Source organism: Oratosquilla oratoria, chromosome 1, assembly GCF_046742065.1.
Source record: "Oratosquilla oratoria isolate Oo_2021 chromosome 1, ASM4674206v1, whole genome shotgun sequence".
Classification (NCBI taxonomy): Eukaryota; Metazoa; Arthropoda; class Malacostraca; order Stomatopoda; family Squillidae; genus Oratosquilla; species Oratosquilla oratoria.
The window spans coordinates 101,134,421-101,153,298 of NC_134777.1; the positions used below are offsets into that span (position 1 = coordinate 101,134,421).

Sequence of the window (18,878 nt, forward strand, 5' to 3'; positions counted from 1 at the left end):
ATGAAATTTCACTTTTACATGACTAGGTAAATTATCATAGCATTTGCCAAATGCGACCATGATTCACAATAGCATGATTTGAATAGTCTTCTGAGTTGTGTTGTGCACCAGTGTCTGGAGAGGGTCTCTAAACCTATTTTTTCCCATAGGACCTGTTATTCGCCCAACATGAATTTCATTCTGCATGATGACTATATATATATATATATATATACATATATATGGTCTTTGGGATAAATTTGACACTTTTTTCAGAAAGGAAAGAAAAATGTCATATCTTGGCCAAAAATTGATGTATTCTCAAAATTCAAAGTGCATCTCTTAGAGGATCTTTTGCTAAATACAGCTCACTCAAAGAAGCTGCCCTAAGCCTCCACCACAGTCTCCAGGTGGGACCTGAACACGGCCTTCACAGTGTGCTTTGAGAGATGCCTGAATGCCAGTTTGATCCTGGCAATCAGCTTGTCCTTAGTGTTGCAGATGGTACAATTGGTGTTTCTTTTAACTGTGCCCCACACATAATAGTCCATAGGGTTGCAATCAGGCGAGTTGAGGGGCCAGACGTTGGGACTGGTGAAGCTGTATTAGTTCTCAGACAGCCACTTCTGGGTTTTCCCTGAGGTGTGACATGGAGCCAAGTCCTACTACTACATGTATGGTCTTCCTGCAGCCACCCTCTCCACCCAGCACTTGACAACAGTGGACAGCAACTCAATATAGCCATCTGAAGTGAGTCAGATTCCCTCTTCAAAGATGTGGGGTGGCATGATGTGGCCTTTGCTGGAAACACACCCAAAGACCCGCAAAATACAACTAGGTAAATACACACGAACCACAGTCTGGAATGGACGTCTAGAATGAGCTCTGGAGTGCAGTGTTTTTTGATAAGTTGGAGGAAACAACTAGTTGGTATCATATTGGGATAGGGGAGCTTTTTTAATCGAGTGACCGAAATGATAAAATAGAGTAAATTCAGTTAGTGATAAAAATATAAAATGGATGATGATAGACAAAAATATAGTGAAACAACAAAGATAAGACTAGATGTAAGCAGGGTTGAATCTCTGTTAGGTATCATCCTAAAAAAGAGTTGCAACATGGAAATGCCAAAGAGAAATGAAAGGTATGAAAATATTGCTTTTTCAGGGTTTCCAAAAGAGAGTGGAATACTAGGTAGAGGTAGGTTTGGAAAGGGAAACAAGTGTAAAAATATTCTAAGAAATCAGGAGACTATAGAATAATTGAAATTATAGATCTGAAAGCAGAAAACAGGGCAATGTATAGAAAAGTGATTGAGTTGAAAAAAACAAATTTCTGAAACAAACAGAGAGCTAAATGATCTAAAAAGGAATTAAACATAGACAAAAGCAAGAATGAAAAATGAAGATACTAACAAAAATGAGCCTTTAAAAAAAGAAGTAAAAGAACAAATACAAGCAGTGACCAAGAAAGTTGGAGAAACCATAAAAGAGACAGATCTTCAATAAAAAATCAATGAAAAGTGGAACAAGAAAAAAAAATTGAAAGAAATTGTACAAAAGGAAGAAAATGCAAAAGAAACACACATTAAAGTAATTAGAGAGAAAATTGGGTCAGAGACACAGTTGATAAAGTGTGTAGTAGTTTATGGTATTAGAGAAAAACAGAATGTAACTAGATACTAAAGAGAAAAAGAGAAAGTAATACCAAAGAAATTCTGAAAGAGATACAAGAGGGGCAAGAAATGGAAAAGAAAATAGAGGAAGTGCATAGAATGGGACTATAAAAAAAAATAAACCACTAAAAATTAAACTTAGGTCTCAAATGATAGCAGAAGTACTAACAAAAACAGCAAAGTTGGCAAAAAGTGAAAATTACAAAAATATATGAATAAAATAGAAATGAGCAATGAGGAAAAGGAGAAAGAAAAGACACTAATAAATGAAGCTAATGAAAAAATTAGAAGAACAGAGACCAAAAGGATTTTTTTTTTTTTTTTAAATACTGGACTAGAGGCTGAGGGAAAAAAAAACAGGAAACAAAAAAGGAGGTAAAAAGGAAAAAAATAAATATAATGTATACCAACATAGAAGGCATGATTTCAGGACTAAATGAATTAAATGACCATCTGGTGGAAGAGAAACCAGATATAACGAGAATTGTGAAGATGACCATCTGGCGGAAGAGAAACCAGATATAATGGGAATTGTGGAGATGACCATCTGGCAGAAGAGAAACCAGATATAATGGGAATTGTGGAGATCAAATTAAAAGGTCCACTACCACCAAATACTGTGGGACAAGGTTTATACAGGGCCCCAACAAGGGGGGCACTTTTTGGTGAAAAGGTAAAGCAAATTCCCCCTAATGTACACTTAACCCTCGATTTAAATGACAAATGCGTGCAGACCCTTGCAAAAGTACATTATTTGAAAATCGGGTCTGGATACCGGACATAAGTCCGTTATGTAGAAAATTGTCCATTAGGTTCTGGCATGCACATACATATTAGATATGTAATAAAAAGCTACAGTACATATGTATATTGACGCACATTACATAAAGAAGAAATTGAACCATTTCTTACCTTAAATCTAGTTGCTGCTATTTACATATGTACTATTTGACCGTTACTACCGGACATCTATTGGACAAATTTTCATTTTACAGACTTTGTCCGGTATTTGACTGTTACTACTGGACACTTATCAGACAAATTTTCATTTTATGGACTTCGTCCGGAATTTCACTGTTACTACCGGACACACTTTTTTGTCCGCTAAATCAAAAGTCAGCAAATTCGAGGTCCACTAAATCGAGGGTTGAGTGTACTTTTAATGCATGATTTATTTATCATAAGTTGTGTGTATGAATGATGTGTGTATAAATGTTGTTTTGTGGATGAATGTTACATGTGAATCATGCTAGTAACCATCAAATGTGGAAGGTGGTGGTAGTGGTGGTAGGTGGGGGGTGGCACTTTTGGACTTGCCCCGGGGTGGCACTTACCCATGTCAGGGCCCTGGGTTTATATACTCACTGGATAAAGAATAAAGAGGAGAAACAGGATGGGGTCATATTTTTGACTAAGAAAGGCTTAAAATGAGACACAGAAGAAAATAATAATGAAGAATTACATACATACATACATATACCAAGGCTTTTTTCCCCCTTACCAGGGGGGTAGCCAAAAAGGACAAGGCACAAAAACATTCCCACCCATTTCATCCCCGAAAACACTCCACACCCCTCCACCCTCCCTCCCATCTTAGCACCTCCTAGATGACGGGTCATCCCTGCACCCTGTCCACTGCCCTGGGTCAGAAGCAGTGTCGCAAGACACAGCACATCCACAGCAAGGCCGCTTCATTAAATCGGCGACCCCCCTCTCCGTCCCCCCATATAAAGGAGAGGACGGGGAGAAATCCCTTCGGGCTGCGTCAAAAATTTTTGCTCACACACACTACCTCACCCCCATTCCCCCGTCCAATCCACCTCATGCATCACAACATTTACCATATACAACCATTCTCCATTCACCCCTGTCTTCTGTCCTCTCCCGTCCTTCCTCAACCGACATTCCCCTCTTCCCCAAAGCCCCCTTCACCCCATCCATCCATCTCATCCTAGGACGTCCCCTCATGTTCACTCCCTCCACATCTGCCTTCCATACCTCCTTTACTATTCTTTCTTCACTCATTCTTTCCATGTGTCCAAACCATCCTAATACTCTTTCATCTACCCTATCTCCCAGCTCCCTTTCCACCCCTGTTCTCCTCCTCACTTCCTCATTTCTCACTCTATCTAGCCTAGTAACCCCCATCATACTTCTCAGACACTTCATCTCAAACACATTCAAGTTCCTTCTCTCTTCCTCTCTCATGTTCCATGTTTCTGCTCCATACAGTGCTGTTGGCACAATCACTCCTTCATACAGTCTCCTCTTAGCATCCATTCCCAGATTCCTATTCCTCATTACACTTTTTAAACCACCAAGGCATTTACTCGCTTCTCTCAATCTACATTCTACCTCCACCTTCACTCCACCCTTTCCTGCCACATTTGCACCCAAATATCTAAAACTATCCACTTCCTCCAGTTGCTCTCCCTTAATGCTCACTTCCAGATTACTGCCACTTTCACCCCTTGTACATCTCATCACCTTACTTTTACCCACATTTATCTTCAGCTTTCTTCTATCACATACTCTCCCAAACTCTGTCACCAGCTTCCTCAATCCCTCCTCCGATCCTGCCACAAGCGCAGTGTCGTCCGCAAACAACAGCTGGCTCTCTTCTCCATTTTCCTTAAACATCTCCAATCCCTGACCCACTACCCTTGCATTCACCTCTCGCACCACCCCATCCATGTATAAGTTGAACAGCCAGGGTGACATAACGCATCCCTGACCAAGTCCCACCTTTACCTCAAACCACTCACTCTCTCCATTTCCAATCCTGACACAAGCTCTACTACTCTCATAAAAACTCTTGACAGCTCCCAGAAGCTTTCCTCCTATCCCGTATATCCGCATAACCTCCCACAGTGCCTTTCTGTCTACCCTGTCGTAAGCCTTTTCCAGATCCATAAAGGCCCAGAAAACATCCTTCTCCTTACCTATAGCTTTCTCACATATCTGTCTTACTACAAAAATCTGATCTACACAACCTCTACCTGTCCTAAACCCACACTGTTCCTCACCAATTACTCCCTCTGTCCCTCTCCTAATCCTCTCAATCAAGATCCTCCCATAAGCCTTCCCAACTACACTTAACAAGCTAATCCCTCTGAAACTACTACATTCACACTTGTCCCCCTTTCCCTTGTAAAGTGGAACTATACACGCACTCCTCCAGTCCTCTGGCACTCTACCTTCTCTCCAGCAAACATTAAATAACCTCACCAACCAGTCCATCACTATACCTCCCTTTTTAAGACATTCTGCATGGCATCCATCCAGACCAGGTGCCTTACCTGCTTTCATCATCTTAACTGCTGCCTTCACTTCATCCTTCCTTATTTCTCCTCCATTTTCCTCACTCATCACTCTCATTTTCTTAGCATTTCCCACTGCAGCTATCTTTCCCTCCCTATCCTCCTTCACATTTAGCAACTCCCTAAAATATTCTGCCCATCTTCCCCTTACTGCCTTCTCCTCCATTATCATCTCTCCATCTGCACCTTTTACCTTTTCTTCTCTACTTGATTCACCTCCTCTTCCTCTCTTAACTTCTTTCCAAAACATCTTTTTATTACTTTCAAAATTTTCTGTCATACTCTTACCCCACTTCACATCTGCTCTCCTCTTTGTCTCCTTTACCTTTTTCTTTACTTCCCTTTTCTTTTCCCCATATGTCTCATATGACTCCCTTGTCCTACTTTGTAACCAATCTGTGAAAGCTCGCTTCTTCTCTTCTACAACCTTCTTCACTTCCCCATCCCACCACTCACTACCCTTCCTTCTATTTCCTCCTGCCCTTCTAGTTCCACACACCATCCTTGCACACTTTGTGACTCTCTCCTTGAACCATCCCCATTCCTCCTCCACACCTACCTCCATTCTATCCTTCACTCCCTCCCACTCCTCCTTCAGCTTCCTCTTGTACTCCTCCTCCTTTTCCTCTTCGTTTAGAGAGTTCACTCTAAGCACCTCCCTACCTTTTGTCCCTTTCCTCTTCCTCCTGTCCTCCACTCTCAACTTACCTTCCACCAGAAAATGATCTGATATTCCCCCACCCTCTCCCCTTAGCACATGTACATCCCTAACTCTTCCTATCATAATCCTATTTACCACTAAATAGTCCATTAAAGCTCTATCTACCACCTTTCCCTCCTCCACCCTCTCCCATGTGTACTTATGCTTGACTTTCTTCCGAAACACTGTATTTGCTATCATCAACTCTCTTTCTAGACACATTTCCACCATCAACTCTCCACTACGATTCTTTCCTGGAACACCACATTTCCCAACCACTCCATCAATTGGCTCCTTTCCTACCCTAGCATTAAGGTCTCCCAGTACTATTACATTTACACTTCTCCCTAAACCCTCTATGCACTCATTTAAATCTATCCAAAAGGCCTCCCTTTCTTCTACATTCTTCTCATTTTGATTATGATAAAAGTCAAAAATAGTGATATGAAAAGTAGAATCTTTTTAGTGATATACGTGTCCCCAAAACATATTCTTGGTAAGAGAATGAGTATTCCAAAATGTTGGAAGACACAAAGCATGCATTAAATGAAATACTGAAAGGAGGAAACTTAGTAACTATGGGTGACTTTGACTCTAAAGAAATATATTGGGAGATGAAAGTGAAAAGTGTAGAGGACCTTTGAGGAAATATACTACTGGACATGACCATTGAATACACGATGACTCAATGGGTAGAAGAGAATACCAGATATAGAAATAATGAAGAACCATCAAGACTAGTCAATGGGTAAAAGAGAATACCAGATATAGAAATATGAAGAACCGTCATGAATAGACTTAATATTTACGTCAGAGCCTGAAATTGTGGATAAAATGGAATACAAGACACCAATTGGAAGACTGACCATATACTGAGATCAAACTAAAAGAGGAAATTGATTTGGGAAGAAATGAGAAACACAGAAAAGGAAGACTAATGTATAACAAAATGGATTTTGAGAAACTCAAAAAATTCTTTCAAAAAGCAAATTGGGACAACTCCTTTAATGAAGAAACAAAGATGAAAGAGAAATGGATATTAAAAGAAATCTATAATGAAAGAGTGGATAAATACATACCAAAACAAAAACAGGAAAAGAAGTGCTGGTTTAACAAAAAATGTAGTGAGGTAAAGGATAGAAGAGACAAAGCTTGGAAAAGATGAAAAAAAAAATAATAATAATAATGGTCAAGTGGCAAATATATATAAAACTGAGAAATGAATATGTGAAAATATGCAAGAAAAAACAATGAAAAACACATAATAGACAAATGCAAGGACCAACCTAAATTTCTACAGATATTTAAATGGTAAATTGAAATATAAACAGGAAATAGTGAAACTGTGTTATGGGAGTGTGGAAATGGCTGAAATTATGAACAAACATTTCAAATCTGTATTCATAAATAAAAATACATACAATTAGGATGAAGGAAAGGGAGGAAGATTCCCCCCCCCCATGAAAGAAATAAAGGACCAAAAAATAAACCTTGATGTCAGAAAATCACATGGACCAGACAAAATTACAAATTGGATACTAAAAGAATGTATAGATGGACAAAAAGATATAATATATACAATAATAGATTGTTCACTCAAAGAAGGAAAGGTACCACAAGATTGGAAAGATGCCAATATTGTGCCAATATATAAAGGGGGGAGATAAGGAAGACCCAACAAACTATAGACCAGTCTCCCTTACAAGCACAAGAGCTAAAATATGTGAAAAGTTATCAAAAGTAGATGGACTAAACATCTGGAAGAAACAGTACACTGAATCCAAAACAATTTGTTTTTAGACAGGGAAGAGCATGTGCCACAAACTTGATTTGCTTTTATTCAAGGTTAATAAATATATTGCAAGAAAGGGATGGATGGGCAGACTGTGCTTTCCTGGATTTACAAAAGGCATTTGATAAAGTACACACAAAGAGCTATTAGGAAAACTCAAAGCAACAGATGTACAAGGAAAATTATTTAAATGGATGGAAGATTTCTTGCACAGGAGAAAAATGTGGGTGGTACCTAGAGATAAAAATTTGACCTGGGAAGAAATGATAAGTGGAGTCCCACAAGGTTCAGTATTAGCTCTGATAATGTTGGCTATATATATAAATGACATGTTATATGAACTTCTCTGCAGATGATGCAAAACTACTAAAGAAAGTACAGAAAAAGACTGTAAATCACTACAGACCTGGACAAAGTCTGGGAATTGTGCCAAAAGTGGCAAGTGAACTTCAACATCAAGAAATATAGTATAATAGAGTTTGGAGAAAAAAATCAGGACAATATAAAATTGGTACAACAGAAGTAAAAGCTTCACCTCCATCCCCTCGACCTTTGCCTCAGGTAATGACACCCTGACCCGCTCAGCCAGCGGTATAAAAAATAGATGGATAAAACATCTGGAGGAGAACAATGTACTAAATCAGAGACAATTCGAATTTAAACAAGGAAGATCATGTGCTACAAATTTGATGTTTCTACTAAAGACTATTAGATATAATACAGGAAAAGGACAGATGGGCTGATTGTGCATTCCTAAACCTACAAAAAGATTTTAATAAAGTACCACACAAAAAACTAAAGAAAACTGGAAACAAATAGAAGGGATACAAGGAAAACTACTGAAATGGAGGATTTCTTGCATGGAAGAAAAATGAGAGTAGTGCTCAGACATAGAGTTCTACTTGGGAAAAGGTGCTTAGTGGAGTTCCAAAATCAGTATTGGCTCCAATAATGTTTGTTATTTATGTGAATGATATGGATGAGGGTGTGGAATGTTACACAAGCTTCATTGCAGATGAAGCAAAATTGTTGAAGAAAATGAGTACTGAAATGTATTGTGAGTTGCAACAACTCACAATACATTTCAGTACTGAACAGGGTTCGGGAATGAAGTCAGAAGGGAGAAGTGGACTTCAACATTAAGAAATGTAGCCTAATGGAATTTGGAAAGAGTAAAAAAAAGAATATCAGGACAATATAAAATTGGTGCAAAGGAAGTCTGTAAAGACCTGGGAGTAATCTAAATAGAACTGATATAAAAAGTGACAAAATTTTCACACTGAATGAGAATCCTACAAGAAATAATGGTCTCAAACTGTCAGGAAATAGATTTAATTTGAAAGTCGGTAGAAACAACTTCACCATGTAATTAATGAATGGAATCAACTTCCTGCAGCTGAAGTGCAATATAGTTCATTACAAAACTTAAAGATGCTGTAGTGACTGCCATTTATTTTATATTTGTTTATTTGTTATTATTTGTCTGTTTATTATTATTTGCTTGATTTTAATTTATTAATATTTGATTGATTTTTATTTATTATTAGTTATCTCGATTTATTATTATTTACTATTTAACTGTGTTTATTATTTAACTATATCTATGCATTTATTTCATTATCATTTATATTATTATAATTTTTATGTATTTCTTTATTTATCATTATTATAATTTTTTCCGAAAATCCAGATCTGGCAACGATGACCAACAACAACATTAAAACTACACCCAAAGACCTTTATTACACAAAGATACTCTCTTCTCTTCCTCCACAACCACCAAATACCAGCCTCCGGAAACATATTCATAATCATATCACTCACCGCTCCATTAACACACTGAAAGACAACACACTGCTGCATGCCAGACCCCCTGATATCCACCCTTCTGAATCCTCTCTCCCACGTAAGGACAGAGTCCACTTGGCCAGACTGCGATGCGGTCACCACCCAGCACTTCTAAGCTACCAGAGGAGGCTGGACAACCGTGTTGTGAACAGCTGCCCAGGATGTAACACTTCACCCCATACCATACAACACATAATGGAAGACTGCATTATACACAATCATGCACGCAAACAACACAACATACACTCTATAAAGGATTTGTGGGAAAACCCAGTCTCGGCTGTGGCCTTCCTTGGGGAGACGGGACTGCTCGGACAGACAGTCTAGGGAACGACAACAACAACAACAACAACAACAACAACGGTAGAGTCATCTCCACTCTTCCAAAAGAGATTAAGACCTTTCTAAGGTATAAATAAAAGACCTTCAAGAAACTTATTAATACTGAACAATCCATCACATTCAACGAAACTTGCATAAGAGAAAACTTCTGGCCCATATATACTCTAATATATATATATATATATATATATATATATATGTATGTGTATATATATATATATATATGGAATCAGAAATGGGAAGTGGACTTCAACATTAAGAAGTGTAGGATAATGGAGTTCATAAAAAGTAAAAATAGAATATCAGGACAATATAAAATTGGAACTAAGGAGGTAAAGAATGTGGGATCTGACAAAGATCTGGGAATAATTATCTCCAACGACTTGTCCTCTGGTAAACAAATAAACAAAATTGTTGGAGAATCCCAAAATTTGCTATGATCAATAAAAGTGGCATTTACCTATTTGGACAAAGACATTATTAAAAATATATTAGTCACACTAATAAGGCCTAGACTGGAATACGCAGTGACATTATGGTCACCCAGTACCAAAAAGAATATAAAGGAAATTGAAAGAATCCAGAGAGCAACCGCAAAAATGGCTCCAGCACTTTCAAACTTGTCATGTGAAGAAAGACTGGCTAAATTGGAGTTACCGACTTTGGAGCAATGGGGGGATGGAGAGGGGGGGTCGCCGATTTAATGAAGCGGCCTTGCTGTGGGTGCGCTGTGTCTTGCGACACTGTTTCTGGCCCAGGGCAGTGGACAGGGTGCGGGGATGACCCGTCATCCAGGAGGTGCTAAGATGGGAGGGAGGGTGGAGGGGTGTGGAGTGTATTCAGGGATGGAATGGGTGGAAATGATTTTATGCCTTTTCCTTTTTGGCTACCTCCCTTGTAAGGGGGAAAAAGCCTTGGTATATGTATGTATGTATGTACCAACTTTGAAGCAAAGAAGAGAGGCGACCTACTGACCATCTATTGAATCATGAAGGGCACGGAAATTCTTAATAGAGAGGACTTGTTAAATTGAGACAAAAGAAATACAAGAGGACATGGAAAGAAACTAAAAAAAGATAGTTATAGAAGAGATCTGAAGAAGAACAGTTTTCCACACAGAGTGGTGGACACTTTGAACAAACTGGATGAAACAACAGTGTGTGTGCAAAAACCATACATGAATTTAAGAGCAAACTAGACACTGAGATACAAAGGTGGGGATACCACAAATGTAGCTCCCCTTCTCGTAAGATACAACTAGGTAAATATATATATATGTAAATATATATATATATACATATATATATATATATATATAAATATATATATATATATATATATAAATATATATATATGAAGTGAGGTTTAAAGACAGAATGAGTGGTAGGGTGGGTGAGTTTAAACGCCAAGGATCCGTTGAAGTTTTATTACTGACATTTCATCCAACTTGCACTTCTGAAGAAGTCCTAGTTGGATGAAACATCAGTAACATAACTTCCATGGATTCTAGGCGTTTAAACTCACCACCCTACCACTCATGTATGAAATGGGGGGGAAGAGGAAAAACTGGAGTCATATTCCTCTTCCCACCCACTTCAACTTGTTAGAATGTCTTTATATATATATATATATATATATATATATATGTATATATATAAATATATATATATGAATATATATGTATACACATATATGTATACACATAAGTGCTGCCTATGCTACTTTGTAATTCATATACACTCAATCTTTGGTCAATGAATCTACCATACAGAAAATGGGAAAACTACCCTATGGATAATACAGGTTAATACATGCTTTGTTGCACTAACTCTACGTACGGATGAGGCTGTGCACGTGTTTGGAGTATCTTGAGTTGTCTGGAATGGTGAAGTTACCAGAGGTGATCGCCAAGGGACTTTCTCCAAATGGAAGCGTAAAGAAACAAAGTTTATACAGGAAACATCCGAGTGCCTGGAAAAGTCAAATAATCATGTATAACCAAGAATTTCCAGCTCTAAATAAAGCACCTAATAAGCTCATCATAAAAGAAGTCTGGTACCCTGAACAATATTTTAATAGAACATAAAAAATCTTGAATCTAAGACACAATCATAACATATAAAAAAAAATGCAAGAAACATCGAAACTGTAGTAAAATATAAACAAGTCAAATCTACACCTACAATGTACAGTGTACATAAGACATACAAATATATATACTGCTCATCCTCAACTTGCCCGCTTAAAAGTGGAGGAAGGTTGTCCAAATTCTGACACATTAAAAATAGCACAAATAGTAATGTTTTACTGTAGTACACAACTTATATACAGCGAGTCCTCCTTATACGGTAATTCTTTATCCGGTAAATTCCCAGTTACAGTATTTGGTAATTACTACCCTCAATTCTATTTACGGTAAGAAAAATTCAGATATGGTATCCTCTCATGTTTTGAAGAGGAAAGAGCAGGGAGAAGGTACGTCTGCCATATCCTATTATTACATGTTATAATGGGCTTGGTATACGGTAATTTCAATTTGCGGTAATGTATTGTGTCTTGCTGCACTGCTTCTGACCCAAGGCAGTGGGCAGAATACAGGGACGATCTGTCAAGCATGAGAAGCCAAGATGAGAGGGAGAAGGGGTGGTGGATGGGAGTGGGTGTGTCCCTTTGAAATAAACACTATGTGAGGATGGAGCCTTTATTAGAATGATGTTTTGCTTGTTACAGCTTTTTCAAGTATATAGTCATAATACACGACTGAGATTAAATAAGAACTGGGGGGAGGGAGGGAGGAAGAGGGGAAGGGAGGTGGGGGAAGTGGGGGTACCTGAGTATTTGGAAAGGTTAAAGATAAGATGGAACAATTGGCTGGGTGAAGGAAATTAGCTCACAACTGAGGAACAAAAAGAAGAAAATTAGAAGGGTGAGCAAATGTCTCCTGAGGGTGGATAACAATTTTGAGAGGAGAGGAGTGAGAAAAAAAAAAAAAAAAAAAAAAAAAAAAAGGAGGGCAACTAAGGTTCCCCCCAATGGGTATTAAAGGAAATAAGTGGGGTGAGATATTAAACATGTCCCTATTTTGTTCAATTGTGTAGGCTCTTTGAATGATGATTGCTTCCAAACATTTTCTTGTCGGATTCACATAATAGAAGTTCTGTACTTTCCCAGTTTATCAAGTGGTTCCTACTGTTCCTGTGTGCAACACACACATCGGTGGTGACATCATGGCAGACATCGTATCTTTGTTCTTGTATCCGGGTTTTGGATCACAAGATGTTTTCCTGATATATGATTTTTCACATTCTGAGCATAGAATCCGATAAACATTGGCTTTATTGTCTGGCATTTTGCCGATGTTTATTTTCATTCTTGTGATGTCTTTAATTGTCCTACTGGTCTAGCACACTACTTCCAAGTTGGTGGAATTTAAAATACAAGCCAGATTGATGGCAATGTTGCTGGTTGGTAACACAAGATGCTTCTGTCCTTCCCTGCTGCCTACAGCCTTCCAGAATCTTAATGGCCTGTTTTCTGCATCTACCTACAAGGAAATCTGGATTTTTTTAATTTAAAAAAAGTTTCCTTTACTTTCTTTATATCCCCTATGGGGCTACAGGTAGTAGGACTCCTAATCCCATCCCCTGTCCCTTTTTTGTCACCATTTACAACTCAAGTGGAAATACTTGGTGGCAGTATTCTTTTGCTCCCACCACATGAGAGATTGAGGAAGTTAGTGACAGAGTTTGAGAAGGTGTGTGAAAGAAGGAAGCTGAAGATAAATGTGGGCAAAAGTAAGGTGATGAGATGTACAAGGGGAGAGAGTGACATTAGGCTATTATTATTTTTACCTTAGCACCAGGAGGTGCTAAGGTAAAAGTAATAATAGGGTCAAGCACAGGCTAGCTTTAGGAAGGCAGCAAAATATATCTCTGAAAGACCAAAATGAAGAGATCATTAAATGCAGAGATGGAGTGGTAAAAAAAGTAGAAGAATTTTACCAAAAGCTTTACTTGTTCAAAACCAGTTACATACATACATACATATGCCAAGGCTTTTTCCACCCTTACCAGGGGGGTAGCCAAAAAGGACAAGGCACAAAAACATTCCCACCCATTTCATCCCCGAAAACACTTCACACCCCTCCACCCTCCCTCCCATCTTAGCACCTCCTAGATGACGGGTCATCCCTGCACCCTGTCCACTGCCCTGGGTCAGAAGCAGTGTCACAGGACACAGCACATCCACAGCAAGGCCGCTTCATTAAATCGGCGACCCCCCCCTCTCCGTCCCCCCATATAAAGGAGAGGACGGGGAGAAATCCCTTCGGGCTGCGTCAAAAATTTTTGCTCACACACACTACCTCACCCTCATTCCCCCGTCCAATCCACCTCATGCATCACAACATTTTCCATATACAACCATTCTCCATTCACCCCTGTCTTCTGTCCTCTCCCGTCCTTCCTCAACCGACATTCCCCTCTTCCCCACAGCCCCCTTCACCCCATCCATCCATCTCATCCTAGGACGTCCCCTCATGTTCACTCCCTCCACATCTGCCTTCCATACCTCCTTTACTAGTCTTTCTTCACTCATTCTTTCCATGTGTCCAAACCATTCCAATACTCTTTCATCAACCCTATCTCCCAGCTCCCTTTCCACCCCTGTTCTCCTCCTCACTTCCTCATTTCTCACTCTATCTAGCCTAGTAACCCCCATCATACTTCTCAGACACTTCATCTCAAACACATTCAAGTTCCTTCTCTCTTCCTCTCTCATGTTCCATGTTTCTGCTCCATACAGTGCTGTTGGCAAAATCACTCCTTCATACAGTCTCCTCTTAGCATCCATTCCCAGATTCCTATTCCTTATTACACTTTTCAAACCACCAAGGCATTTACTCGCTTCTCTCAATCTACATTCTACCTCCACCTTCACTCCACCCTTTCCTGCCACATTTGCACCCAAATATCTAAAACTATCCACTTCCTCCAGTTGCTCTCCCTTAATGCTCACTTCCAGATTACTGCCACTTTCACCCCTTGTACATCTCATCACCTTACTTTTACCCACATTTATCTTCAGCTTTCTTCTATCACACACTCTCCCAAACTCTGTCACCAGCTTCCTCAATCCCTCCTCCGATCCTGCCACAAGCGCAGTGTCGTCCGCAAACAACAGCTGGCTCACCTCCCATTTTTCTCCATTTTCCTTAACCATCTCCAATCCCTGACCCACTGCCCTTGCATTCACCTCTCACACCACCCCATCCATGTATAAGTTGAACAGCCAGGGTGACATAACGCATCCCTGACGAAGTCCCACCTTTACCTCAAACCACTCACTCTCCATTTCTAATCCTGACACAAGCTCTACTACTCTCATAAAAACTCTTGACAGCTCCTAGAAGCTTTCCTCCTATCCCGTATATCCGCATAACCTCCCACAGTGCCTTTCTGTCTACCCTGCCGTACGCCTTTTCCAGATCCATAAAGGCCCAGAAACCATCCTTCCCCTTACCTATAGCTTTCTCACATATCTGTCTTACCACAAAAACCTGATCTACACAACTTCTACCTGTCCTAAACCCACACTGTTGCTCACCAATTACTCCCTCTGTTCCTCTCCTAATCCTCTCAATCAAGATCCTCCCATAAGCCTTCCCAATTACACTTAACAAGCTAATCCCTCTGAAACTACTACATTCACACTTGTCCCCTTTTCCCTTGTAAAGTGGAACTATACACGCACTCCTCCAGTCCTCTGGCACTCTACCTTCTCTCCAGCAAACATTAAATAACCTCACCAACCAGTCCACCATCACTATACCTCCTTTTTTAAGACATTCTGCATGGCATCCATCCAGACCATGTGCCTTACCCGCCTTCATCATCCTGACTGCTGCCTTCACTTCATCCTTCCTTATTTCTCCTCCATTTTCCTCACTCATCACACTCATTTTCTTAGCATTTCCACTGCAGCTATCTTTCCCTCCCTATCCTCCTTCACATTAAGCAACTCCCTAAAATATTCTGCCCATCTTCCCCTTACTGCCCTCTCCTCCATTATCATCTCTCCATCTGTACCTTTTACCTTTTCTTCCCCACTTGATTCACCTCCACCTCCTCTTCCTCTCTTAATTTCCTTCCAAAACATCTTTTTATTACTTTCAAAATTTTCTGTCATACTCTTACCCCATTTTACATCTGAAGACATTTGTAGTTTACCAGAAGTTACAAAGGAAGAAGTAGAGTTTGCTCTTAGAAACATGAAACGAGGAAAATCATCTGGGGAAGATGGTATATTGATAGATCTTCTGAAAGATGCAGGGGAAGAGCTTCATATTAAATTAGCTCCATTGTACACACAGTGTTTATGTCAAGAAAGTGTTCCTGAATCATGGTGTAATGCTTTAGTTATGTTGTTTAATATATATATATATATATATATATATATATATATATATATAAAAAGATTAGAAATACCTCAGTAACTACAGACTGATTAGCTTGTTATCAAATATATATAAAGTATTTTCCAAGATTGGTGAGGAACAGTGTGGACTTAGGACAGGTGGAGGTTGTGTAGATCAGATCTTTGTGGTAAGACAGAATGTGAGAAAGCTAGGAAAGGGGAAGGATGTTTTTTGGGCTTTTATGGATCTGGAAAAGGCTTATGATAGGGTAGACAGAAAGGCACTGTGGGAGGTTATGCAGATATATGGGATAGGAGGAAAGCTTCTGGGAGCTGTCAAGAGTTTTTATGAGAGAAGTAGAGCTTGTGTCAGGATTAGAAATGGAGAGAGTGAGTAGTTCGAGGTAAAGGTGGGACTTCGTCAAGGTTGCATTATGTCGCCCTGGCTGTTCAACTTATGCATGGATGGGGTAGTGCGAGAGGTAAATGCAAGGGTAGTGGGTCAGGGATTGGAGATGGTTAACCACTTCAATCCGGGCCAAAATCTCGCGGGCAGCATTAGCTGCCAGACGTACGATGTTGCGTCATAATACTCGCATCATTAAAAATAGTCACCGCTTATATCGATCGTTCTCTCTTTCACCCGTGAATTTTGATAACCATAGAAAATGTGACAAAGCCAGTTTAGAGAGTATGTCAGTTACGCAGAGATAACTACAGTAAATATAATCAAGACGCCGATATGGTAACCTCGCGTATCCACTTGCTCCTCATGCCGCCTACGTAGGCGGCACCGTATGGAAGAGGTTAAAGAAAATGGAGAAAAGTGGGAGGTGAGCCACCTGCTGTTTGCGGACGACACTGCGCTTGTGGCAGGATCGGAGGAGGGATTGAGGAAGTTGGTGACAGAGCTTGGGAGAGTATGAGATAGAAGAAAGCTAAAGATAAATGTGGGTAAAAGTAAGGTGATGAGATGTACAAGGGGTGAAAGTGGCAGTAGACTGGAAGTGAGCATTAAGGGCGAGCGACTGAAGGAAGTGGATAGTTTTAGATACTTGGGTGCAAATGTGGCAGGAAAAGGTGGAGTGAAGGTGGAGGTAGAATGTAGATTGAGAGAAGCGAGTAAATGCCTTGGTGGATTAAAGAGTGTAATGAGGAATAGACATTTGGGAATGGATGCTAAGAGGAGACTGTATGAAGGAGTGATTTTGCCAACAGCACTGTATGGGGCGGAAACTTGGAACATGAGAGAGGAAGAGAGAAGGAGTTTGAATGTGTTTGAGATGAGGTGTCTGAGAAGTATGATGGGGGTTACTAGGCTAGATAGAGTGAGAAATGAGGAGGTGAGGAGGAGAACAGGGGTGGAAAGGGAGTTGGGAGATAGGGTTGATGAAAGAGTATTGGGATGGTTTGGACACATGGAAAGAATGAGTGAAGAAAGACTAGTAAAAGAGGTATGGAAGGCAGATGTGGAGGGAGTGAACATGAGGGGACGTCCTAGGATGAGGTGGATGGATGGGGTGAAGGGAGCTTTGGGGAAGAGGGGAATGTCTGTTGAGGAAGGACGGGAGAGGACAGAAGACGGGTGAATGGAGAATGATTGTATGTGGATGATGTTGTGATGCATAAGGTGGAATAGGCGGGGGGATGGGGGGTGAGGTAGTATGTGTGAGCAAAATTTGACACAGCCTGAAGGGATTTCTCCCCGTCTTCTCATTTTATGCAATGGGGGGACAGAGAGGGGGTCGCCGATTTAATGAAGCGGCCTTGCTGTGGATGTGCTGTGTAGTGGACAAGGTGCAGGGATGACCCGTCATCTGGGAGGTGCTAAGATGGGAGAGAGGGTGGAGGGATGTGGAGTGTATTCAGGGATGGAATGTGTGGGAATGATTTTATGCCTTTTCCTTTTTGGCTACCTCCCTTGTAAGGGGGAAAAAGCCTTGGTATATGTGTATATATGTATTTTCCAAAATCCTTACAAAAAGACCGAGTCAGGTTTTACCGGGAAACCAAAAAACCAGGCAGGCTTTAGAAGCGGATATTTGACTCTGGACCATTTGCAGGCTATGAATCAACTAATCAAGAAAACAATAGCATACAATATACCTGTTTGTTTAGTTTTTATAGATTATGAGAAGGTCTTTGACTCTGTAGAACAAAAATCAATATCAAATTTGCTATGCAAGCAGGGTGCAAACAAACAGATCATAAAGGTTCTAGAAAAGGTTTATGTGAAAGGTACTGCTGTAATTCAACTACATAAATGCACAGGGATGAAGATCGAGACAGGAGTATCGCAAGACAGTACAATTTCACCCTAATTATTTACAGCTTGCTTGGAAGAGATTTTCTGAAGGATGAGGAAGATAAAGGTTTGAAGATTAATAGTGAATATTTTAATAACCAGAGATTTGCGGATGACATCATTCTTACCTCAGAAAGAGCAGAAGACTTGCAAGATATGTTCTGTCTCTCAAGTGAAAGTTTCCCAGTTTGCTCTCTTGCAATTGGTGTATGTATGTCTATGGCCAACTGGGGTGTATTGTATTTACCTAGTTGTATTATATGGGAAGGGAGCTATGCTTGTGGTGACCCGTCTTTGTATCTTTCAGCATCAAGTCTTCTCTTAAAATCTTGAATAGTGCTTGTGCACACTATTTCTTTATCTAATTTATTCCAGTTATGATGACTGGAAGATGATCTGATCCAATGACTCCGACCACTTTCCATGAAATTGTTGGGGTTAAACAGGGGGAATAGAAGGTGATGTCAGGAGAGGAGGGGGTGTAGAGGGCTTGATGGAGGATA

At 39.9% G+C, this 18,878-nt stretch overlaps 1 protein-coding gene across 8 annotated transcripts in view; it reads right to left on the reverse strand.

The window, feature by feature from the left end:
* The window catches only part of Nak (Numb-associated kinase), a 264,091-nt gene that overhangs the window by 183,815 nt on the left and 61,398 nt on the right, over positions 1–18,878 (reverse strand). For all 8 annotated transcript variants that reach the window (XM_076183446.1, XM_076183436.1, XM_076183397.1 and 5 more), the window contains exon 6: positions 11,495–11,627. In XM_076183446.1, the coding sequence (XP_076039561.1) occupies positions 11,495–11,627 (133 nt within the window). The remainder of the gene's footprint in view (positions 1–11,494; positions 11,628–18,878) is intronic.